General features: G+C 32.3%; 1 protein-coding gene across 1 annotated transcript in view; it reads left to right on the top strand.

Moving 5' to 3' along the window:
• The window catches only part of LOC149578676 (polyribonucleotide nucleotidyltransferase), a 273752-nt gene extending 270704 nt beyond the window's left edge, over positions 1-3048 (top strand). Inside the window, exons 18-19 of the mRNA XM_089831043.1 lie at positions 163-1224; positions 2436-3048. Of these exons, the coding sequence (XP_089687169.1) occupies positions 163-1224; positions 2436-2540 (1167 nt within the window). The 3' untranslated portion in view covers positions 2541-3048. The remainder of the gene's footprint in view (positions 1-162; positions 1225-2435) is intronic.
• The last annotated feature ends 24042 nt before the right edge of the window (positions 3049-27090 follow it).

Genomic DNA, 27090 nt, shown 5'->3' with positions numbered 1-27090 from the left:
CTTTTCTATGCTGTCACTGTCACAGTTTTGTCATTAATAATATTTAAATAAAAAAGGAAACAAATATAAATAGTCACCTGCAGGCAATGGACCTTAATAGTGTGTATTTAGGTTTATATTGAGGTGACATTTGAATTCTCAAATTCTGCTTCTATGTTGCAGATCTCTCGAGTTTCAGATGTTTTGTCTCTTGGGCAACAACTCACATTGAAGTGCATTGAGCGAGATGTCAGGGGCAACATAAAACTCTCACTAAAGGATACTGCGCATAAAAGCAAGCCAGAACAACAGAATATTACTATCAAAGAATCCAACATGCCACAAGAAAATATTGTTATCAAAGAATCCAACTTATCACATGGGAATGGATCTTCTTGCACTGCCAATTCATCGGGTTATAATGTGTCAGAGCAATATTCCAATTTAGAATCTGTTTCACTAGGTGACGATCTTCAGGAAATTCAAAGATCTGACATTAATATGGTACCTGTAACTACAAATGGAGTTCAGGAGACAAGTGACATTTCTTTATATTCTTCACCATCAGTTGTCATTCGCAGTGCTGATGAATGTGACAAGAAAAGATACCCCCAAGAGGCTGTTCAGGCATCAGAAAGCAAGCAAGCAAAGAAAAATTCTCAACCAAGTTCACCAAAGAAAAAACAGAGATCAAGACGACAGGTGGAAGTGAGAAGTAGTGAAGTGCATGAGAAACAAGTTATGTTAGAAAATGACAGAGAGAGGTTCTCCCAAGAAGTCACCGGAGCATCAAAAACAGAGCCAACTAAGAAAGTGTCCAAATCAAGATCTCAAAAGAGCAGCAAAGGGAATAAGATGTCTGCAGTTGAAGATGATTCTAGTTTTGCCCCATCAATTACTTCTGCCTTATCAGAATTCTTTCGCAATGTTGCTAGCTGCAACAAAAAAACTACATGTGAAACTCCATATACAGTTGAAACAGACAGCATTCAAGTGCACGAGAAGCCAGTTCTAGTTGAAACGGCTCCATCTGCTTCTGTCCCACCAGAATTCTTTCATGATGTTGCTGTCTCTGACAAAAAAATGACATGTGAAACTCCATATACAGTTGAAACAGAGAGCATTGAAGTGCACGAGAAGCCAGTTCTAGTTGGAGACAATTGTACAGTTAGGGTGCTGCAGATGCGCACGTTTGGCCTTGTCGTTCAGCTTGCTAATGGAGACAAGGGAATGCTTCGGTTCAAGGTAATATCCAGCATACAAGCCCTTGAAATTTATGCATGGAGTCTTTTGTATGCTAATGCCATTGTTCTTACTTTTTAGATACATTATATTGGATGAAATGCTCATGAGAATTCTGTATGATATCAGTATCTTGTATGTTTATGCACTTGCACTACAAATAACCATTTCCTGCATGTTGTTGAGGTAGAAAGCTGTAATACATTTATAAAAATTTGAGAAGAGATTCTTCAACTAAAAGAAACAAAAAGAAAGAATTATTAGTACAAGTCTCAGCTCGAAATAAAGCTCTGCCCGGTTAATATGCAAAGGTTTTTGTTGGGGTTTCATTAATAGAAGGGATGCACATTATTTCTTTGCATAGTTTTGCTTTCTTCTGTAGAAAACAAGAGTATGTTTCTTTCGTAGGAGCTATGTTTGTAGTTAGCTACACAGGTGGCAGTCAGATATACATTTGAATCAACGAATACAAATAAAACCTTCTGTCCTGGGACTAAAATTAGTAAATTACCATTGCAATTTTTTCCAGGACATTAAATGGAAATTGTGGCTCAAAGTTTCATGGGAAGAGAGTGTTTTTTACCAACATGCAATTTTGTTATATGCTTAACATCAGAAATATATGAATATAATTATAACGTACTAATAATAGGTAAGAATTGAAAATTAATAACTCAACATTATCAGAAGGTTATTGTTATCCATCAAGAAATACTCTACTTGACCATTGCTGTAAATTTATTTGCCAAATATTTCAGTATGATATTCATGTCATGCAATATCTCCAAATATGTTATCAGAAATGAAATTATTTTCATCAGTTCCCCTTAATCCTGAACATGGCACACAGACATTATCTAGTTAAGCTGGTCTTTATGTTTCCTTTCTTGTTGCTTTCTAGATATTCCCCACTTATTCTGTTTCCTCTGCCTGCTGTCGAATGCAAACAATGCAATGCCACACAATCTCTCAGCTTAGAAACTTAATGATCAGGGGGAAAGAAGCTTGTAAAAACATACTGAATGCTTCTATTCATGAGTCAAGTATTTCACTCAAGATGCAGAGAAATCCTTTGTTTTGTTGATTGTTCTGTTCATTTAAAATTTGTTGACACTGATTTCCACTTTCATCTTTTCCTTGCAATCTTCGCAGCTGATGAAGTTGAAGCTTCAAAATTTCATGCATGTCCCATCTGATTTTTCTGAAATGTGCAGGATGGAGGAAGGACCAATTTTGGAGTTGGTGAAGAACTTAAGGTTAAATGTACGAGAATCAATGACCAGGGCATTCCTGTGTTTTCTATGTTGGAGATAGACTGAGTTTTTCAATCGATTATTGATTTATTGGCTAAAATGTGTATCATAAGTTATTCAATGCCCCTAGAGTCTTAAAAGAGAATTGGAGGCAAGTTGTTTTTGTAGATTCTCTACATTGTAAATTGCTGATTTTATCATTATAGATAAGTCCTTCTCTTGAAATTTCCACATTGCGATGTTGCCTGTGCCAGTTTGCCATAATTTCCTAAATTTTAATTTTTAAACTAAGAAACAGCAGCATGTTAGTATACATTCCGCTTCAGATGAGTCCCAAGTCAGTTGTTTTCTCCATAAAATTTCATAGAAGTGGGGATTAAGAGGAGTTGTCCGCATGCCTCTCTAGATGTTCCATTTTTGCTAAATTTGTATTAACTTGAAATGTGTATCATTCATAAAAACGTATCCAGGTATTTAAGTGCCTTCGGCAGTAAAATGTACAAGAGTTCAATACTGGTGGTGCAATGCCATCCCAAATGTATACATATTAATAAGTAGAAATATTTTGTGTTTACTTGAATAGACTGATAACTCTGCTAGATGGGGGACTGAATCTTAAATGGCCAAAGGTCAAATATTCTACTGAAAACTCCAATTGTTTTGCAGATTAGTTGAAAAATCTTCCCATCATGAAAATTGTTACATTGAAATGTAATACTATCGATAATATGGCTGGACAGGTCACAGAATTTTCTCATGCAAACAAAAAGTTGCCAACAATGTGCATTTGTTTGTATTTCCTTGTTACCATTGATCTTGCTTGTGTTTCAGCTACTTTCTTTTTGGATCATTGACTTGCTTGATGATGAGTAATGGAATCATGACATGGACTTAGATCGAAGAACATTGTTTCAACGATTGGATTTGCAGATTCCTGGTAATTGGCTTTTAACTAATAGTTTCTGTCCAGTGTCTAGGGTCATATACTAATGATGAACATACAGGCCAGAGGATAATGTTCAACCCATATTAATGCTTAGCTGGTGATTTACCTTGGCAAGGGAAAAGTATTTACCCCTTTTATAGACGTTACTTTTTATGATGAAGGATTGTTCCAATAGTCTATACTGATCTAAATTTTTAATTATATAAATATTTACGTGACAAGATTACTTCATTATAGTCTTCATCATTAAAACATCGCAGACCTTGCTTAAATAATTTTTATGGTTTTCAGAGTAAAGATTGCTTCTTTTTTTCAAAACTCTTTTTATTATACGAATGTCAATTCAGCATTTAATACAATTTCTAAAACGATTTTGAATTTGTTGGTAAGAGGGCATTGTTAATCCTTGGTCATAAAATATATTTTTATTAAATATTTAAAAGATAGTCCTTGGTCATAAATTATATTTTATTAAATATTAATAAGATAGTCCTTGGTCATAAATTATATTTTATTAGATACTAATAAGATAGTGATTATTTTAATTCAAATCCTAGAATGACATCCCTTGGTACTCTTAGTTGGAAAGAAACTATTTATTCATAAAGTGAGTTTTGTTTCACATGCATTATGCAAGTTTAAAGACAGACAAGAATTTAGAATTCCATTTCGAAAAATTATAAAAGTAAGTTTATAAATTTTGTCATGTGTAAAAGTTGAGTAATATAATTATCAATTTATAGAAATAAAAATAACTTTATATTATGTTTAATGTTTTTGATTTTCGATTTATTTTTATTTTTTATTTTACCTAATCGGTAAACAGTTAAAGCTTAGATTAATTATTGTTATTTATTATAATTAATTATAATTTTTATGTGTTAAGCGAATTTGAACTCAAGACCTCCCACATGAGAGGCTCACAAGTTACCGTTGTGTTGTAGGCTCTTGCCTTTCAATTTTAGATTTTGATATTTAATATGTAATAAATATTTTTGTGAATAAGACATTTTATATAACTAGTTCTTTAGATCAATATAAGTATTGGGTTATATTTTCTTTTAGTCGTCGTTTGTCACATATATTATCTCGACATTTAATTTTGGAGTCTTTGGTCACTAAGAAATTGACATGCCTTTTAATCTTTAAGCGCTTCATAATCTTGTCTAGTTGTATGTTCCAACTTTATAAAGTAGACTTCTCATCTAAATTTCATATCAATCAATCAACCAAACATCCATATTCAAGCAAGATATTCTTGTCATTTCACATGCACGCACATAGAGGGGCACGCGTGTGCACAGAGATAGAGAGAGAGAGAGAGAGAGAGAGATGTTTTGGAGAATTGTAAATTTAACATACACCATTGACATAAAGAGGCCACACAGATGTTTTCGAGAATCTATCGATTTAATTCATTTAAAAATTCTAAATTGAGCCTCCTATCCTATAGAATTAGTTCTCCATGCATTAATTTATGGTGTGAACCTTTGTTAAACATTTGAATGCAATTGTTAGTCTTGTATGTAATGCTTTGTGTCATTGTCTCTAATGGTTTCAATATCCTTTGCCTCTTCAAAATGTTAAACTTAGAGACGTTATCATCTCTATGCCTCTTACCATTTGGATCATGTTTGGCATGAGTAAATTGTTAATTACCCTATTGCAATGACTATTGAACCCTTTCATTTGAAATGTTGAGACCATTCTTAAGTAACAAACATTCAATTGACTATAATTCAATTGAGTTTTACATTGTTTGTACTTTCCTAACAACCATCATTAAAATATTGAAAACACATGTTGATTGATCATGCATGCCTATTGCTTTCGTTATCAAGAGTTGGGAACTAAGTAACATAACTTTACTAGATCAGTGCATTGTGTCAATGTTCAACAACAAAAAGAAAACTTCACTATGCCCATTATTCATAATTTTCTAATTAGCTCTTTAAAATTAAAAACCACTAGTTGATTTATCGTGCATACCTACTCTCTTCTATTAGGCATGAGGTGGAAACTAAATAGCATAACTAGACATGCACTATATCAAATATTTAACTAGTATAGATATCTTAAATAAATCTATCTAAAGAAATGCTGATAGATATCCACTACAAAATAATTATAATTTAATTTACTACATCTAAAATTATTTATATTTCCTTTATCTCTATTTATTTAACTTTTTATTAATTTAAGCTTTTTATTTTAATTTCTTAAAAAATGGATGATTTATATCTACAAGCATTATAATTTAAACAGATAATTTATGTTCTATTTATTAAATTATTTGTAAAAGCATATTCTATTTATAAAAAGATTTAAACTTTTGACACGTAAATGGTTGTCAAATTTAACCTAGAAGAATAAAAGTTAACATTAACACACTCACACCATCTCACTCCCCCATTCTACCATTGTAGAATGCCTATTGACATTAACAAGAGTAAATTATATCTTAACAAAGCACATTGCAATACTAAGTGAAAACATGTATTACTAGCTACAACATGGATCGTCTATTTGCATAGAAAACTTCATTCAAGCTTTTAATTATTTTTTAAGTTAATAGATACTGCAAAAGGAAATGCTACTCTAGTCTCCATTTTGATCACACCTACATTTGACCTTTTTTGTTTATCATGCGAAGTACAAAAAAACACACAAATTTGAGAAGTTGCAATTTGAGAAGAAAAAAAAAAAAATCTCTATAGGGTTAATAGGATAGAAAGTCCTTAAATCTTTAGAGAAAACTTTTAAGAATCTACAATGTTTGTTATTATTAAATGGAAAGGAGCAAATTAATAGGGAAGTCGTCAATTCCTTTATCAAGAGGGATAGAAGATTGGTAAGGGGAGAGGATGATTTAGAGCAAGTTCTTTCGGTAATTCTTATATGTGTAACTAATGCTCAAAATAATCTGCTCACTAATCTTGTTTCAATGGAAGAGGTAAAGAAAGATCTTTTTGGTTTGGGTCGTGATAAAGCTCCAAGCCCATATGGTTTCCAAGCTTTTTTCTCAAGTTTTGGGACCTCTTTGCAAGGGACATTTGGGAGGTAGTTGAGGAGTCCTTAATGATCTAAATAAAACTTTCATCACCTTGGTCCCAAAGAAAGCAAAGGTTGTTTCTAGGGAAGACTCTAAGGAAATTGCTTTGTGTAACACAATTTGTAAGGTCATATCCAAGGTAGTGGTTAACATATTAAAAAATGTGTTGGACTCAGTTATATACACAAAGCAAAGTAGGTTTTCTCCAGGAAGGTCTATTTATGAGGGTGTAATAGTTGTCTGTGAGATGATTCCCACAATAAGGATCTCTAAAGTTGAGAAGATGATAAAATTAGATATGAAGTGTGCTTATGATAAGGTTGATAGAGGTTTCTTGTTGGTTCTTGAGATCTTTGGCTTTAATATATTATGGATTGAGGGGGTCAAAAGTTGTACTCGGTCTACTTGCTTCTCAACCTTGGTAAATAGTAGTCCTCAGGGTTTCTTGGAATTGGAGAAGGATATTTTTTAAGGAGATGCCTTGACTACCTTTGTGTTCATAATCATGGTAGAGGTACTAGGGAGGCCTATTGTTAGGAAAAGATTGTCAGGATTGTGGAAATGTGTGAATGTGGTAAAAGGTTTAGATCCAGTTACCCATTTGCAATTCATAAATGATACTTTCTTATCAGGGGAGGCCTCTTTGAAAGAAGCAAGAATTATGAAATAAACTTTGGAATTCTAAGGAAGGGTGTCAGGCCATCATATCAACTAGAATCAATTAGAAATCTTTTTCTTCAGTTCCCTTAGATAAAAATAAAGAGATTGCATAATTTTAAATATGACAGTCGGTTCTCGGCTAGGTAAGTGTTTGGGCATTCCTTTGTTTCAAGGGGCAAATAAGGCATATATGTGGAAGGATCTTATTGAGAGTTTCTTAAAAAGAATGAAGGGATAAGACGGAAGATGGTTGACTTCAACAAGGAGAATTCTCATGTTAAAGGTTGCGGTTTCAACAGTCACTATTTTCTTAATGATGTGGTTCAAAATCCCAAAGAAGATTTTGGAGGAAATAGGGTAGAGGATGTGTAAATTCTTTTGGAATGGAGCAAATCATGATGATAAGATCCCCTTAGTGGCTTGGGAGAAAATATGTAAGTCTAAGGATCATGGTGGTGTTGGGTTAAGGGATTAGTAGACAATGAATGAAGTTTTGGGTACAAAACTTGTTTCAAATTCATATAATTGCAAAAAATAGATTGGGGTGAAGATTTTGAAAACAAAATACTTAAATTCAAGTGAAGGCTAGATAATTCTCATAGTTAGGAATCCTCCAAAAGGACAAACAATCTAGAATTTAATTTTGTCACACATGCACTTCATCACAAATCATATCTCATGGAAGGTGGTTGATGGGTTATCAACAAGTTTTTGGGATGATTCATGCAATGATTATTCTTCTCCCTTAGATAATCAAGATCTTCGAGAACTGAGAGTGTTTTTTTGAAAAATTATGGGCAAAAGTTACAATTTATGTGCAAGAAATACAAGGTGTCTTTGGGAGGGAACACGTCTAGAAGGATTATAATGCTGAGGGCTTGAACCAACAAAAAAAGGTGATATTGAAGGCCATTTCTAATCAGATTAAGGTTTTTCTAATTGGGAAGGAAGATAGAGTAGTGTGGTGTTCAATGTCCTAAGGGCAATATTTGGTCATGGGTTATAGGATTCTAGATCTCCAAGGTGAAGTCAATTTTGAAGCTAAACATTTGTGTTGGCATAGAGACTATCTTCTAAAAGCATGGACTTTTGCATGGTTGGTAGCAAAGGGTAGGATATTGATGAGGGAAAGAAGAAAGTATTTGGGATTTGTAGGATGAACGAAATGTGTAATGTGTGGGGAGCGTAAGGAGACAGTTGATTAGTTGTTAGTGAGGTGTGAGATGGAAGGCAAGTCTAGGTGGAACTTCAAAGAAAACTAGGATGGACTTCTATAAAACTCCACCAAAGAATTGATGAAGGGATGGTTTAGGCATTAAGGGAAGTCAATACTATCAAGCATCTAAGAGGCCATCCCTTCTAGTGGTTTGGGAGATTTGGAAAGAGTTATTTTTAAAGAGAAAAAAAATAAGCTAATCAACATATTGCAATGGAGGATTGACCATTCTATAGAAGAGGTAATGAATGCAACAACATTCTCAAGGCTCAGTAAAATAAATCCCTTTACAAATGTTGATAGTAAGATAAAAAGGATGTGGTTGGGCATTAGGATCAAAACAAGTCAGGGTGGTTTGACTAAAAAGGACTGTAGTGTGGAAAAAAAGGAAGTGTAGTAGAGCATGTTTTTGATTAAGTAAAACAGGTTTTGAAGGGTGCTTGAAACCCTGTACAAGTGTAGCAGAGCATGTTAGATGAGGGGTAGGTGAAGATAAATTTGATGGTGTTGCACAAGGTGACCCTAGGCCCTCTAATGCTAGGGAAATTTCTTGCGATGATAAAGGTAATGCAACATCCATTCTAGTAAAGAAAAATGAGGATGGGATAAATGGTGTTGGTTAGGCGAAAATAACTTTAGCAATAGTTGGATTAGTAAGGAGTTTGGGAATCATAAATCTTCATTTATAAGGTGATTCTTGGATTATAATACATGCAATCTAGAATAAGGACATCAAAGCATGACATTTACAAAACTACACATGGTTGATGCATAGAAATTTGGAGCAAATGAAAAACTATGAGTTTAGTCATATTAAACTAGAGGGTACTAAGGAGATTTATGTTTTTTCATAATGGGCAACTGTGTTTGGAGAGGTGGGTGAATTTAGATTAAAATCTTATGAACATTTGAGCCCTATTGTAAGTTAAATTATTCAAAACACTATTAAATAATAAATAAAAAGGTCATGGCAGTTAGGTAGTGTTAAAAATAATGGTTTGATTAAGTGATAGAATGAGCGTGACTAAGGGAGTTTAGATGTTTCCCCTTTAAAAGGAAAGAAGATTTGTAAAATGATTTTTTATGTCTAAATTGTAGTGATGGATGACAGAAGGAAAAGGAGGACAATAAAAGCACTTTCGTGGAAATAATTTTTTTTGCTTTGAAATGGATGCATACATGTCATAACACACTTTTCTTGAATGAATGATAAAGGTGGAGTGCATTGGTGAAGTTCATTTATTAAAGAAACGATGCCTTTTGACTTTAATTGTTTGGAATTTATGAAAAATTTAGTTGCCATTTCTTGAAAATGAAGATGGACCTTCACATTCCAAACCAAGAAACAACAAGAGGCCCTTTTGGGTCCATGGAAGATCCTGAGCTTAAATTTATCTTAAAGTTGTATTTAGAGAAAGCAGTTAAAGATAGACTTTAGGAAGCTTGTTTCAGGAAGCAATGTAACAAACTTTAGGAAGCCTATTTTAGGAAGCAATACAGTAGACTTTAGGAAGCCTCCCAGAAGGGAATGGTCAGATAATCCTGAGCAACTTGCACACATTACCAAGTGAATAATTTGTTCTAATTATGCTATCTATGTAATTCTTTGATTTTGTCATACTTGGATAAGGCATGTGTGTTCTTGACTATAGTATTTATAGATCTCATCAATCATGACTCATAATTAGATGGAATTGTTAATATATGGAAATATAAAACATATATTGTGTACTTTAGAGTTAAGTGTTGATAATTATATAGACACAACTATTTCTTATTATAAATGGAAAAAGGTGTAGAATCAACAATAATACCTAGTGATTACCCTTTTAATTCCATTCCATGCTATGTTCTTGTTCTACCATTAATGACAAAAGATAACAATTTTTTTTTAATATTTGTATTCATATGCAGAAACAAAGGAAAAAAAGAAGTTGAGCATCAGTTATGCACCCAAAAGATTGGGTAAAAATGAACCATTAAATACCATACCTAATATTGGGAAAGGAGGCATTGGCAACTTGAGTCTGGGGGAAAAAGAAGAAAAACTAGGATAGCATTGTCAAAAGTTCAGAATTGCCAAGGTCTTTATTTAGTTTTAATGTAAAGCTTCAATGTAATACGTTCAGCTCAATATATGAGGTTTATATTCTATAAATGTTAGTAAGATGGTTAAACTAAATCATCGCTCCAAAAATCCATATGAATCGAAATCATCTATGAACAAAACATGATGAGTAATTTACATTAGATTAACCATTCAGAACTTCAACATCTTTATGCTTATGGACATGAAAGGAGGAAGAAATTAGCTCATGACCTCGTTATTTGAAGATATCTCCATTAAGAACAAACTGGGTAACTCAATAGCCACACTTTCCCATTAAACTTGTGAATGTATACTCAGAAATGGTAAAATGTGTTGATAACTAGGAATGTTATCAGACACGTATATGTACTACAGAAGACGTATTAATTTTTGTCTTATACTTTGATACAACAGCTTAAACAAGACTACTTCTTGGTAAATTATGATCTTCTTAGGTAGCCATTACCGTTTCTGGGACAAGTTGTGTCGTCTTCATTGAAATCTTCCTAAAGGAGTAGTATTGAATTCGAGAACCATTTTATATTGTGTTTTATTGAATGAACTTCTATACTACCTTATTTCAGAGTAGTTCAATTCTTAAGTGTGGACAATGCTTTGTCAATTTTGATATTCCACCATCAGTACAAAATAGAACCTTGGTCAACTCGAGTATTAAATATTAAACCTGGAACTCTTCTGGAAAAAGTATATTTCCACTATAGTTTGAGTTTTGTCCATTTTGAGTTCTTTAAGAATTGGAGTCTTTGTTTTCTTTTATTCCTTGAACAATGAACAAAAGAGGAAGTTATGTATATATATTTATTGAAACAATAGGGTGGAAAGAAACATACAAAAGGGAATGTCTTCTGAAAATCTGAGATCTTATGGCTATGGTTATAAAGACTTGAGCACTTTCTTGAAATCTAGAATTGATAGTTCCTATACCTGATGACTAGGAAATAGATTGCTCTATGTTTGGGGTTCATTTACCTTACAGGCTGGTCACCATGTATGTCAATATGCACTAGTGTATTGAAATTTAATAAAATTAAAATTTTTGTTGATGAATGCAATAGGGTGATCCCATAATAATGGGTTTCACTTTTTGATCAATTTTGACACTGAAATCAATATTTTCACAACAAACGTCATGTTCAAATGACTATATCTCCAAAACTAAAAATAATTTCAAGATGACATAAACTAGTGATATTGAGTACTTTGTTCCTACTTTGTAACCATATTTTTTAATCTAAATTTTTTTTTATTTATGTCAATTTTTTTTTATCTCCTCCGAAAAGTGGTACATAATAAAATTCAATATTTTTAAAGAGTGATAGTCTGTTTGACACACATAACTTTTTTTTTATAAATGATAATGAAGTAATTCTTTCGGCTTCAGATTTTTTACATCAATATCCAGAGGATGCATTTGGTTTGATTTATTTTGGTTGAATATTGTATAGTTTATGAAGTTTTGAAGTGACAATAATCGTAATTCAGACATACGTTCCGTTTGACACAGATAATTTGAAGTCAATTAATGATAAACCTAATTTTTTTTTTTTTGACTAGAAAGGTATCTCAATAAGCTAGTCCCTACATATTTTTCAAAAAAAATTTGACTTGATTTACTAATTTTCCCGAGGTGTCGAAGTCGGTTGATGTTCAATCAGTAATGAACCTATAATGAGTTAAACTCATATTTGAAAGTTTTAATGACTAAAATATGTATTACAATTATAGTCGTTGGAAAGTTTGCTTCAAGCATCACATTTTTATATTTTTCATTTTACAGTAGGAGATCATTCTCTTGCGATTATGGGAGTCAAAAGAGCAAAAAAAGAAAAAAGAAAAAGAAAAAAGGGTTAAAATTTTCCCAATTTTACGCATTCGCCCAAACAAGGCGTTCGCGCGAACATATTAGGCATGTTCGCGTGAACATTCCCATTAAAATTTCATGGCCGCTGGGAAATTTAAAGAGTTAGTTCGGGCGAACATGCCTAGATCCATTGTGTTCGTGGGAACAGTCAAAAAACTTTAAAAAGATCAATTTGTAAAGCTATTTGCCATCAACCTAGTAGTGCATTGCCTTTATTTGCCACGAATTTCATTTGCAGAAGTCAAATCGAAGGCAGGTGAGAAATTTCTCAATATCAGAAGTGTCCTTAGGTACCTAGATAGGTCCCCTTGCATCAGCATGCCCTGATCTGCATTCTGCACTTCCTAGTCTTCATTGTCTTCACTTAGGACATCATTCCTTAGGTCATAAACTTTGTTCTGCATCTCCCAACCCATCATAACATCAACCCCAGCATCTTAGCTTCCTGACATATCAACTTAGCAACCATACCATTTTGAATCAACAAACGTTTATCCTAGCTTCCCAACTATGCCCAAAAACTACCAATTGCACCCTTCTGAGCCCCAACTGCACCATGGGCGCAGTTGGTACTGTTGGAGTGCACTTGGTACTTCCAAAATACATTTAGGCACCTGCACGACCATTTTGGGCCTCCAAACTGCACTGTAGGACCCCAAAACTGCATCTAAAAGCCTCTGCACCTCCTCATTCTGCACTTGACCCAAAATTACATCTTGCACCCAAAATCTCATTTTGCACTTTAGGATCTTTGCATATCACTTATCCACTCAACATCATCACCATTTCGAGTCGCCTGAACATCATTTTGAACCCCAAAACCTTTGAACTTAGTCAAAAATATAAACAAAAGTATGAACTCTAGAGTATTACATTGTGTCAATGGATGATGGATCTTGATCATGGTCATTTTATCATTTTCTTTGGTCAAATGCTACCTATGTCAAGGTAGATTTGGCTTTGTCATTTTGACCTTATCTTTTTTTGTCATTTTTTTGGTCAAGATCCAAAGTCTATTGTCATAACATTAAACTCTTAGGTTAATACCTTGTAAAGATTTCACCTAAGTTCAAAAAACCTTACGTATACCAAGCTATCATTAGCATAATCATATTCCTAAATGTCATTTTTTACTTACCCTAGTGGTATATCCCCCTCGTATTGCATTGTTCAAATCCTAGCATCATTTTCACTATCAAACCCTATCAAATTGCCCATCAACCAACTTGTCTTCTTGATCACCTATCCTCATTTTGCATAGCCTAAACGTCATTATCAACCCTAGGAAACCATCCCTTGCATAGTCCACTTTGTGTACACCTACCTTTAGCATCCTTACCAAGTCCAAAACATAACCCTAACCTTCATTTTGCATATCATAATCTTCATCTTGCATACCTTTAAAATGACACCTTGCATTTGCACTTGCATAACATCCCTAGGACATTTGCACTTTGAATATCAAAACCCTAGGTCATTTAGCATTTCCTCACATTGCATAACATCCCTAAACACTTAAAAATCCCAAAAACACTCATATCTTGCATACCCACATCTTAATTATCAAGTTTTGACCTCTTTTACCAACTGCAACCCTGTTTTACCAACTGCACACTTCATGGGTGCAATTGGTAGTTTCAAGGTGCACTTGGTAGTTTTAGGGTGCACTTGGTAATTAGGTGTTTCATTCTAGGTTCCAGAACCCTAATCTACACTTCCACACCTTGCATTGCATCTCAAGACCTTAGGAAACACTCTAAATCACTCAAAACACTCAAAATTTGCATTTTAGGCAACTTTGGAGCTACATCATTTGGAGAAGAAAGAAGGACATGGGAGCTACAAATGAAAGAGGGGGTTTCTAACCTTGTGTTTTCTTATTTTGATTAGTTTGGCTTTCATGGTAGACTAGTGGGTGCTAATGTATGTTGATTGAGTTTTGTGATTTCTCATAGTATGTTATGCATTTAACCCATTTTTCTAGTCCTACAATAAGAACGAAAAAATTAAAGAGACAAAATAATTATATATTTTATAAGAAAGAAAAATTTATTTTTTAGGAGAAACATTCTAGTATTCATACCAAGTTATTTGTTTGTGATTCAATGATAGCTTAAGAAGGATTTGGTGCTTTGCCACTTGTAAAGAAGTGACTCAAAGATTTTAGTCATATAATGAAGAATATTTATGCCTTGTTGCAGATGACTGCATTCTATTGATTTCTATCGAACAATTTAAAAGTACTGACAGTGATAGACAAATATGTATAGTGATTTTTTAATCTGGTTATTGTCCGAAATTTATCTTGAGGCAAGGGATTTTTTTTTTTTTTTGATTTTATATAGGAAACAAGAAAGAAAGGCAAACCAAATATGCAAGGAAAAGATCTAATGAAGCAGAACAAAGAAATATTTAGAAGAGAAGGAAATGTTGAAGAAGGCTCAACAGAAGTAGAAGCAATGAATATGGGAGAGAGGTCAGGAACACTCCCTACGAAATCTCAAACAATGAATGTTGAAGAAGGCTCAAGATCACTCCCTATAGAGGTTCAAATAACAGAAGTCGGAGAAGGGTTAGAATCTTTTCTTGCAAAATCTCAAACAATGGATGTTGGAGAAGGCTCAAGATCGGTCCCTGTAGAAATTTTAGTAATAGAAGTCAGAGAAGGGTCAAGATCAGGTGCAGGAATTGGTATGGATGAACTCTTAAATATTGCCCAATCTGTAAAGAATATTATTTCTCATAAGAACTTAGATCATTTACTTAAAATGGATGTGGATAAATTGAGAAAACTTGCAGCTAGTGTTCAATCATTAAGTTTGTCTAAGAAAAGGTCAATGAATAAGAAGATAAGAGAAATTATGACTCAATTTGATAACACTGAAACACTTGAACAAGCTCGGTTTCTTTCACATTTGCTTACACAAAAGAAGTTTCAAGAGGCATTGAAATTGTTAAGTATAGACACAACATCAAAAAAGAGAAGATTTTATAACATGCAAACTGATATGATTGAAAATGTTAAACAAGGTTTGAGAAACATGGGAAAACACTCTCGAACTAAAGATAAGTCTCCGCCAAAAAAAGTGATGTTGATGTTTGTTGTAAGTAAGAATATGACCCAAAATAGACAAATATCTTCAATTTCGTCTGAAATGGGTTTTAGTAGGAAAACAATGAGAGAATATGTTAAGAGAAGATTAATTGTGGATGACAGTACTATGGAGGGAAATTGGGCAATCATGTGTAGAGCACCTCATTCTGATAGGATTGAAGAGTTATTAAAAAATTTAGTCATATCATTTTGGATTGATAAAACTCATCCTTCATCAAATAGTAGAGATGTTATCAGGCATAGGATTGCACCTGGTCAATATGAACATCATACAAAACATTGGTTGGACACAACACAACATGAGTTATATGTGTCGTTTTGTAGTGAACATCCTAATGTAAAAGTTGGGCAAACATTGTTTGAAAAATTGAAGCCATACTTTGTGAGGTCAAACAAATGTTTGAAATGTGTTGTTGTCGTCATCATATTGAGTTTGATCTCCACTATCAGGTATTTCGAAATTTTGTAGAAGACACATATGGTTTTCATGTTGCTCCTCCTAGTAGGAGAAGTGAGTTTATATCATCCATTTTGTGTGACAACATAGATGATCTAGTTGGTCAAATGAATTGCATCAAAGGATTATGTGAAACATGTGGTGAATTGGCTCTATTTTCTCTGAAAATTGAAAATATTGATGTAACAAAAATATTGAATTGCAAAAGTTACAAGTATGTCAAGAATGAAACAAAGTTGAGGAAAGAAACAAAAGGGTTGGAATATGTTGAAGAGGAGTTTCCTGTTCTAACATTTATGGACAGATTTAAGAAATTGATTCAACCTTATATTCGTCACGCATTTTTTGCAAAGTGGCAAGCACAACAGTTTCAAACTCTGAGGGATAATTTCCCACTTGGAACAATTGTATCAGTTGTTGATTTTGCAGAGAACTATTCCTTTGTTCATCAGAAAGCAATTCAATCAGATTATTACTTTAATAAGTAGGTCACTATTATGTTACATGTTTGTTATAGACATGCACAATTAGATTTTGATGGTGTTCAGAGTACAGTTCAAGCACGAGTAATTATAAAGGAATACCATTTTTATATAAGTGATGATAAAGAACATGACATTCACTATGTAGAACATTGCTTCAATATGTTCTTTTCTTATTTGAAAGAAATAAACATAAATGTTGATAAACATTATGTTTGGTTTGATGGATGTGCCGCACAGTTAAATCATCTAGACCATTTTATGCATTGTGTAGATATCATTGCAATGAGAATATAAAACACATATGGAATTTCTTCGAGAGTGGCCATGGAAAAGGTGAACATGATGGTGTTCATGGAGCTTGCATCAAACGTGCTTTGCGAAAGTATCAAATGAATTATTAGGGAGTTCATGTAAATGATGCACATGATGTTGTTGAATGGTGTAAGACTCATTTTTCATTAGATGAGGTCGGGATATCATCAACCACGAGTCGACAGGTACCATATAGAGTCTTCTGGGAGATAACAGGTATGGACGTGTACATCTGTTTAACTTTTATGCAATTAAGTTATAAAATTTTATGGTTAAGTTTTATTTTTCAATTCATTGAAGTTTTCATTCAATTTGTCTATATTTTCAATTTAATTCAACTTTTAGGTGTTAATAGAAAAAGACATGCATGGTTGCAAGAGGATAAAAAAGACACGTTCCTTAGATTTAGTCATGAGTACAGATAATTGCAATTGGACATTGAAGACAAGAGAATAGTCATGTTTTTGTGATAGTTACATTGATGAATACTATGAAGAATGCAATATACAGGTGCATGGATTTCGGTACCACTTGATGTTACCGATACATTTGATAAAAATGATGAAAATTTTGATGATATTCCATTGATTTCTGATGATTATAATCATATCTCTGGATTGGTAAAAGTGGGTGAGTATCATAAAAAAAATCTCAACTTGTTAATTAATTATCAATTGATTTCAATTGTGCTATATATATATTGTACACATACATTCATGTATACTTGTTATGCAGGAGATGTCTTTGCAGTGATTGCTGAGCTTGGAAATCATGAAGGTGTCAGTTATTATTTATTGTGATGTACTGCAGAGAGGAGAAAGTTATATGACCCTGAAGAAAGTGATGGAATGTTGTTCCCCATAGGTAAATTATACATATACATGTATGCACATACATATTTAAATAAATAAATATATATCTAGGTAACTTTATATCTATCAAATTTTAAAATACTTAAATTTGTGGTGCAAGTTCTATTGTGATAGAGGGAACATATTTGAAGCAAGACAAAATAGTCCAACATGGAATACACTTTGTTGATGATCAACCTGACAAAAAGGTTTTACAATACAACCACTTGGTCGTTGCTACCAGGCTTTGTCTACATCCAATCAAACTTAAGCGTGTACGTCGCAAGTGAAGACTAGATAGTGAAGATCATGAAAAGATATTACATGTTATAAGTGTACATCATGGTTGATTAGACCTTTGAGATTTATTTTATAATAATCTAAATAACAACTTTGATGAAATGTGTTTTTAATTGTATGATCATAGTCTTAGTTATCATTAGTTTATTAGAAAACTATAATATTAATTGTACTATGGATGAATTTAATAATTTAACAAGTGATATTTAAATACGCTAGAAGTTAGTTCGAACTTACACAATTTCATTATCTATAGATATGTATCAAAAATAATTTAATATGTTACAATTCTTAAATATCAACTTCTTTTCAAACTATTGAATTTCATCTTAAATTAAAAGTGTTTTGAATTGTACAATCATAAGTTCTTAATTATCATTAGTTTATTAAAAAACTATATAATTTAATAATTTAAATTAATTGTACCACATTGATAAATTTAATAATTTAACAACTTGATATAAATAGGCTTTAAGTTAGTTCAAACTTACACAATCATTATCTATAGATTTATATCAAAAATAATTTAATTTCTTACAATTCTTAAATATCAACTTCTTTTCAAACTATTGAATTTCATCTTGAATTAAATGTGTTTTTAATTGTATGATCATAAGTTCTTAATTATCAAATTTAGTTTATTAAAAAACTATATAATTTAATAATTTAAATTAATTGTACCATGGATGAATTTAATAATTTAAATTCATTTATCAACTTTTTTTCAAACTAGATTGAATTTCATAAGTGAAAATTAAACATGTGTTTTTAAAATTGTAAGATTATAAGTTCATAGTTATCATTTAGGTTAGTTTATTAAAAAACTATATATTTTAATGTTACTTTATTACATCTATGGTCATGTACTCTTAAAGTTTAAATTAGTTTAAATTAATATGTTTTTTAAATATTATATTTTGTAAAAGTTTTCTAAAATAATGTATTGGCTTATCTAATTAACATATTTTTATCCACATAAAACTAATATTTATCTTTAGCGGGTTAGTAATTGATAACTTAAGAAATATGTATCTTTCTAACTTCCTACTAATTGATAATTGATACACATGTACGCACCTCTCAAGATCATGTTCTATAGCTATAACACAAAAAAATACACATATGTACACATATACATGTCTCAAGAATAAACATCTACAGATCTAATATGTCTCTATGTATCTAAAATGCAAACTATAAATCTCGAATAAATACACGTATGTAGCAAAACATAAAAAGTCATATATACATACATGTGATGGTATCTAACTATTGAAATACTCAATAATTAAATAAATAGTGAAAGTACATGTATGTCATCAAGGAACTAAATACACGTGTACATGTAAACTGGACCTCCAATATATAAATGCATCAAAAAAAATATAAATCTGATCTACTACGAGAGGGACCCCTCAAGATGCATACGAACAGAACGACTCTCTGATCGAGTCTCCTGTACATCCTCTCGCCGAGGCACATCAACCAAGCCTTGCAAATATATATACATATATACATACATGTGTTAGAGTTATATCTTTAAAACATATATATGCATACGTGCATCATGTACATGTACATTCAAATTAAATATGAACTTGCATATATATAGATATATATCTAGCTTTCAAAATATTTAAATAACTTTAAACAAACTATTTAAAACTCAAGTACCTGAGCACTACCAGGTGCGTCAATAGAATCATCTCTCTCATGTACATGATGCCCTGAACCAATAGTATGTGTAACCATGTGCTCAACGACCTATGCCTACATGATTTATTATGAGTTAAAGATTAAATTAAATATCTACATATATATCTGAACTAAATTTTTCAATAAATGAACATATTTTTTAATTTCATATATATTTAAAATTAAAAATAAATTATATATGTACCTGGGTCTCCGAAGGTGGAGGATGATCAGCAGACTCCATCGTATCATCTATTGATGCACCTGAGCTTGAAACTCCATGTCCAACTACTAGTAAATCTAAGTGAAGTGGATTGTGTAACTAGCTGGGTAATGGTGTAGAATCAGTGTTGCCAGGTCCGAACAATAGGTCCATGTACGATGAAATACCCAGGCTTGAACTAGTATCAATCTCAGATAGGCCTTGCAACTGCTCACCAAAATCATCAAGACCCTCAATTGTGATATGGACATCTCCAACTCGTATGCTTGAGTCATCTGTAGAGTGTCGTGAGCCTGGTGCCGAATGATGTGAGCTACACACAGGTGTATCATCTGTCACTAGTGTGGCAGCCTGTGTCTGTGGAACTATGCCGAGGCTCTGATGCTGTCTAACAACATCCATCACCGAGTGTACTGGAATCCTCTGTGTATTAGAAATATAACTAATGAAGTGCAACATATCCTCCAAAAAATACAATGTCATATCCATTCTGTCTGCTGTCCTGAAAGACCACAAATATCACCTGGCAATGGTAGTCCAATAGCTCTATATGCATCATCAAAGGAGGCACCTGAAGTGCTACTAGATGCCTGTGAAGATGGTCGACCAAGTGGACAAGGATGTCGACTATGAAGATAACGACCAATAGAATCTGATGTGATACTAGCCGCTACAGATGCAATGTGCCCAATAGTGTCAATTACTCCCCTTTGGGAAGCAATGATGACTCTATCTGCAATAGGTGCATGTGCAGGAGTCACAGGAGGCATCCTCGGTCCAACAAATTGTCTAAGATTTGCAGGTGGTAGACAATCTACACTGCAGTACTAGTCACGATCTGCGATCCAACCACGCCCCTGTCCGCAATAATAAAAAATATCCAAGTAGTTGACGTTGAGCCCTATACGGAACTCAGTGTACAACTGTTGTGCAAAATAAAGGGGTATCTGGTCGTTATTAGGATAACGATCATGTGCAACTAAAAATCATGGATAGATCATGCTGGCAATAATAGGGTCTCTGCATCGTGTGACTCTGTAGCCTCTCACCCTACCCTGTGTTCCCTCACATGCTGGAAAGAGCTCTCTCTAGATGATGTCTTTGAGGGCTACCCTCTTGACATCATCAAACGATGCATTTCTTGAAACCTCAGCCCTAAGCTCCCTAGATATGGAAGCTAACATGGAAGGAGTAACTGAACGGTGATCTCTAAATCTAGCTGTCAAATCTTGTAAACTCCTACATATCATAGTACATATGTCTCTATAAAGACCATCATCAGAGGTCAATATAGAGTGTTGTATTCTAGCAACCTCTTGCTCTGAAAATGCAAATAAAGCATTGATATCAATGCATGGAGGTGGTGCAGCAGGACCTCCAGCAGGAGCTGCAAGTGTAGCCTGACCCGGAACAGGAGCCGCACTAAGAGCCACGACAAGACCTACATCACCAGGAGCTGCACCAGAAGCTTGAACATGAGCTGCACGATGAGCCCTACATCGAGGTACACGACGAGCCCCACCAGAAGCTGCAACACGAGCCCCACCGTGAGTTGGATGAAGAGCCAGATCAGGAACTGCATTAGGCACTACAACAAGAACTACATCAACCTGTGCCGCAGTAGGAGATGCAATAGGAACTACATCAGGTGCTGCACCAGGGGCCGCATCAAGCTGATCATGTGAAGCCATATCTATAGAAATGTATGAAGAGTTAAACTGCCTACTGTACACACAAGTTTTTATTTTAAAAATTAAAAATTATACACATGTAATTTAACATACATCACACATCATGGACCTGGATAATTTGTAACACATCCAGACCTAGATTAATTTTCATATAAGTATAAGATAACTTTAAAGTTGAGAGTTTGGTTATGGTTAGAGTTAATTTATTGTTCTAGGATTTTATTATACTTTGGGGGGTATTATTAGAAAATCCAATTAAAGGGTAATAAATTATTTATATTACTCTTAAATGATAATGTTTCGAGGTTTAGGTTTCAAGTTGGGTTACATATATATCATTTAAAACAAGGGTCATACTTCATGTATGTACACGTGTTTGAATGTATGTGCATGTATCTCAAATGTAATTTTTAACAATTTAGGATTAGGGTCAACTTGTTTTAATTTTATGTAAGTTAGGCCTCAATTAGGTTTTGAAATAGGGTTTTAGTCTAATTAGGCTCAATTTTAGGGTAAGATTTAATACCTTATGACATTGTTAGGGTTTACACAAACTTACATAATTTCTAGCATTAAATTTAGGGGTTAATATTAAGGTTCATGGTTAAGAATTTAGGATAAGGGAACTTAGCATATGAAGTTTATGATTTGGTTCAAGATTATGATTTAGGGTATTTATTATCATTTATAATCTTGGGTTTAGAAATTAAATTTTAAGATCAAGGTTAGGGTTAGGGTTTGGATGTACATGTATGTTATACTCATACCTAGATATGTACATTAATCTACATTCTTATATATATATAATTTAGGATCTCCCCTTAAGACATGTCATTGAATTATATAGTTAATTATATACTTCTAATTATTAAGACATTAAAAATAATAACATATGTACATTTAAACATGAACATTGAAAACATATGTATGCATGTCTATGTCTAACACATGAACATATTTACATGTACATTTATGAAATAAAATATACATTTTAATCTACATACTTATCTATAATTTTGAATCTCCCCTTAAGACATGTGTTATTAAATATAGTTAATTACACTTAGTTATAAGATAAATTAAGATCAATAGTTAACATATACAAAAATTATACATATAAAAATGTAAATTTATTAAAAATATGTACATACATCTACTTTAACCATGAACAAATATACATGTACATCTATGTTCAAAATAAAAAATTATACATTCTAATCTATATTTTTACATGTACAATTTAGGATCTAGACCCTTAAGATATGTCATTACGTTGAGAGGCATTCTATACAAGCACAACACAAATATCCAGCACGAGAATATGCCAAAAAAGATTCTCCATCAATAAAAAAGAATTGGGAGCGGTTACAAACTTCCAAATTAAATATTAAAAAAGAATTCTTGAAATAATAGGAAGCCAAATGGAGGCCGAAATAATAGGCCTGAAATAATAGGGCCCGAAAAAGTAAGGCCCGAAAAAGTAGGACCCAAAAAATAGGGACCAAAAAATAGGGCCCGAAGAAATAGGGCTCGAAAAAATAGGGGCGAAATAATTTCAATATGATTGTTTTTTTGTCAAATATAATTTTGCATGCACATTCATGCTTTTTTTTTGTGGGGAGTGGGAGAATTTGAAACAAATTCATGGAATGTGAGGAGACGTCTATTGGGGGATATGAGGAGCCTCTTAGAAGTTATAAAACCAAGGCTCCTCATTTCATTTTCATTTTATGTTTTTGCAAGAAGGAAGATGTGGAGTTTATTGGAGGATTAGATTGGAGTTTTTAAATAGGAGTAGATTGAAGTTTTGGAGTAACATTTTTGCAGGTGAGATTTCTATTTTTTATTTACATTTTCATTTAGATTTAGATGTAGATGAAAATTGAAATTCAAAATTAGTTATAATATTCTACTTTGATTTAGATTTCAATTTTAATTCATTTTATTTAGATTTAGAATTCTATTCATAACTATTTAGGCTTGCATTTAATAGTTTAGTCTTGCATGTTTGATTTAGATTTAGATTTGTATTCAAAATCTATTTGATTTATATATATTATAATACTTTTCATTTACATATTTTAAAAGTGCATGTTTCAAAATAGTTTTGGTTTGCATGTTTTAGATTTGAATGTTTCACAATAGTTTTACATTTGCATGTTTCTAAGTATTTATATTTTCATGTTTCAAAGCATAATTTTATCATTAATTTGGATGAGAATGCCACCATATCAATACAATTTATATTTTATTAAAGTTAATGATTTATTTAAAGTAGATAAATCATATATTTAGTATATATTTTATCATTATTGAATTATAAAATAAAATAAAATTATTGAAATAATAGCTAGCCAAAATAATATTAAGCCAAATGGATACCGAAATAATAGCACCTGAAAAAATAAGGCCAAAAAAATGGAACCCAAGAAAATAGGGCTGAAATAACTTAATCAAAATTTTAAATATAAAACATTTTCTTTTTGTTAAATATATTTTTGCATGCACATTCATGCTTATTTTTTGTGAGGAGTGGGGGAAGTTGAAACGAATTTGTGGAATGTCAAGAGACATGTATTGGGGGATATGAAGGGTTCTCTCATAAATTATAAAACAAATGCTCCTCGTTTCATTTTCATTTTGTGTTTTTGCACGGAGGAAGAGACGGAGATTATCAGAGCAATTAGAGTTTTTGAATAGGAGTAGATTAAAGTTCCATATAGTTTAGCCTTGTATGTTTGATTTAGATTTAGGATTTAAAAATTATTTGATTTAGATATTTGATAATACATTTCTTTTGTAGATTTTTAATGTGCATGTTTCAATTTAGTTTTACATTTCCATGTTTTACATTAGTTTTAGATTTGCATATTTCAAAATACTTTTGGTTTCCATGTTTTAGATTTGTATGTTTCATAATAGTTTTATATTTGCATGTTTCAAAATATTTATATTTTTAATGTTTCATAATTAAATTTAATCGTTGATGTGGACAAGAAGGTCACCTTATCAATAAAATTTGTATTTTATTAGAGTTAGTGATTAATTTAAAATAAACGAATCATATATTTAGTTTATATTTTTTCATTATTTAATTAGATTATATATGTGTTTTATTTAAATATTTTTCATACTATATATAGATTTTTATTAATATTTATGTTTTTAATGTTTGAAAAGTGGAAGACAATGCCACCATATTTCAAACATTACAATCTAACTATTTCATTTGAAATAGTTTTGATTTTTATTTATGTTATTTTGAACATTATTCATTTGAAAGAATTTATGTTAACTATTAATACTTTTTCATTATGATTATTTTCATATGTTGATTTTTGTTTATAAGTTTGCAGTTTACTATTTGAGTTATGGATACCTCGAATAGAGAATCAAACATTATTGGATACTAGAGCCTAACTACTTCAATGATCTCAAATGATTTCTTTGAGATTGAGTTTGACAAATGCCAACAAATGATTAAAGAGGCGCACACAACTATTATTAAAGTTGTAGAGAAGCAATATTTCCAATTGACTATGTTAAGGAAATGGAAGAAATGCATATGGAAGATGCATGTGTGACACATCTACAAAAGTGGATGGGTTTCCCTCAATGATGAAAGAAGTATTTCACAATCATTGTTCAAATAAAAGTCACAAAAGAATCCTAATCATTGAAGAATGTGACATGTATTCACACCATCACAGATATATTTTTTGTATATAGTTCATTCTTGTCTCTAGTTTCAAATTTTTACTTCTAATTAGTTGTATTGGCAATTTTATTTCCCCATTGTTCAATGTAACTTTCATGGAGAAGAGAACAAGACAAAATAAATTTATTGTTGTATGAAAAATTTCTTCAATGGATGTGGCTACTAAATATATTAATTAAGAAAGAAAATCATAAGTATAAATAGATTCCTTAATGATAGGGAGATTTATTGATTACAATTCTTAATCATTGCAATAAAAATTGCATTAGCATTATTACAAATTCAACAATATATAATGTTCTCACATCATCATGGAGAAATAATTTTCATAAAATTGACTCTTATATATTCTTTCACACTTTTAACATCATCTAAATTGTTGTGCTAGGACTTATAACTTCCCTTTCATGAATTAATTTTTCCACTATTCGAGTCATTTGTATAACATATATCTCAAATTTGACCATAGTTGTACTCCAAATGCTCCAACACTACACCTAAATCTCATACTTCCCTTAACCCTATCCCTTATTTTAGTGTAACATTTAACCACTTATTAACCCTAACCATAACACCGAGTGTCATATAAATGAAATTGTAAACCTTGGATCCTAACTTTAACTCTTACTCTATATATGATTGTACTAATCATTTAGTAAATTATATACCTTAGCCTAACCCTATATGTACAAGTAACTAGAAATAATATTATATTTTTTTATAAGTGACAATATGTATATACACATACCCAGAGAGAGAGAGCATATTTGTAGACAAGAAGGAGCTCATATTATGTTTCTTATAGAGGAATGTGTTTTATGTAGAGAGAGAGAGAGAGAGAGAGAGAGAGAGAGAGATTAGGGGTGTATCTAGAGAGCATAAAGGGAGAGAGAGATTAGGAGGAGTATCTAGAAAGTAGGGTGGGAGAGATAAGTGGGTGTATCTAGAGATTAGAGAGACAGATTAGGGGGGCATTACTAGAGACTACAGAGAGAGAGGGTATATTTAGATAGTGAGGGGAGATATTAATGGGTGTAGTTAGAGAGAGAGATGGAGAGAGAGGGGAGAGAGAGAGGGGGGGGGGGATGGATTACATTATTAAAAAGGCTAATAACTTGTATCACAATAGCACTAATCATGGGCACTATAATAGAACTAACCCACATTAAAATTTAACCTGTCAGTTATCCTAACACCAAGGTAAAGTGTAATAATAGCACTAACATTAGCTATAATATGATTAGTAACCCAAAAATTATCTTAACCGCAATAATAACACAAACCCTAACTCTAACTCTAACTCTAACTAGATAATTCTAATTTTAACCTTGACCCTAACCCTAACCCTAACTCTAACTCTAACTCTATCTCTAACTTTAATTCTCCCCCTAACCCTAACCTTAACCCTTTATAATCCTAAATCTAATGCTAATTCTAACCCTAACCCTAATTCTAGCCCTAACTCTAAGCTTTACTATAACTCTAATCCTAACTCTAATTCTAACTCTAATGCTAATTCTAACCCTAAATCTAACCCTAATTTTAACCCATATTCTAACTCTAACCCTAACTCTAACTCCAATTCTATCTCTAACCCTAACCCTACCCCTACCCTTAATTCTAACCCTAACTCTAACTCTACCTCTAACCCTAACTATAATTATAACTCTAACTCTAATTATAACCCTAACACTAACCCTAACTCTAACCCTAATCCTACCCATAAACCTAATCCTAACACTATATATAATGCTAATCCTAACCCTAACACTATATGTAACTCTAACTCTAATCCTAACCCTAATTCTAATCATAAACCCAATCCTAATTCTAACCCTAACTCTAACTCTAAACCTAAATCTAACCCTAAATCTAACCCTAACTCCAGCCCTAACCCTAAATCTGACCCTAATCCCAACTCTAT

The sequence above is a fragment of the Cupressus sempervirens genome, chromosome 1, assembly GCF_028749045.1.
Source record: "Cupressus sempervirens isolate cs-2001-9-10 chromosome 1, ASM2874904v1, whole genome shotgun sequence".
NCBI lineage: Eukaryota > Viridiplantae > Streptophyta > Pinopsida > Cupressales > Cupressaceae > Cupressus > Cupressus sempervirens.
Note: the sequence above shows the minus strand (reverse complement) of the source record. Positions and strands in the feature narration are given on the sequence as shown.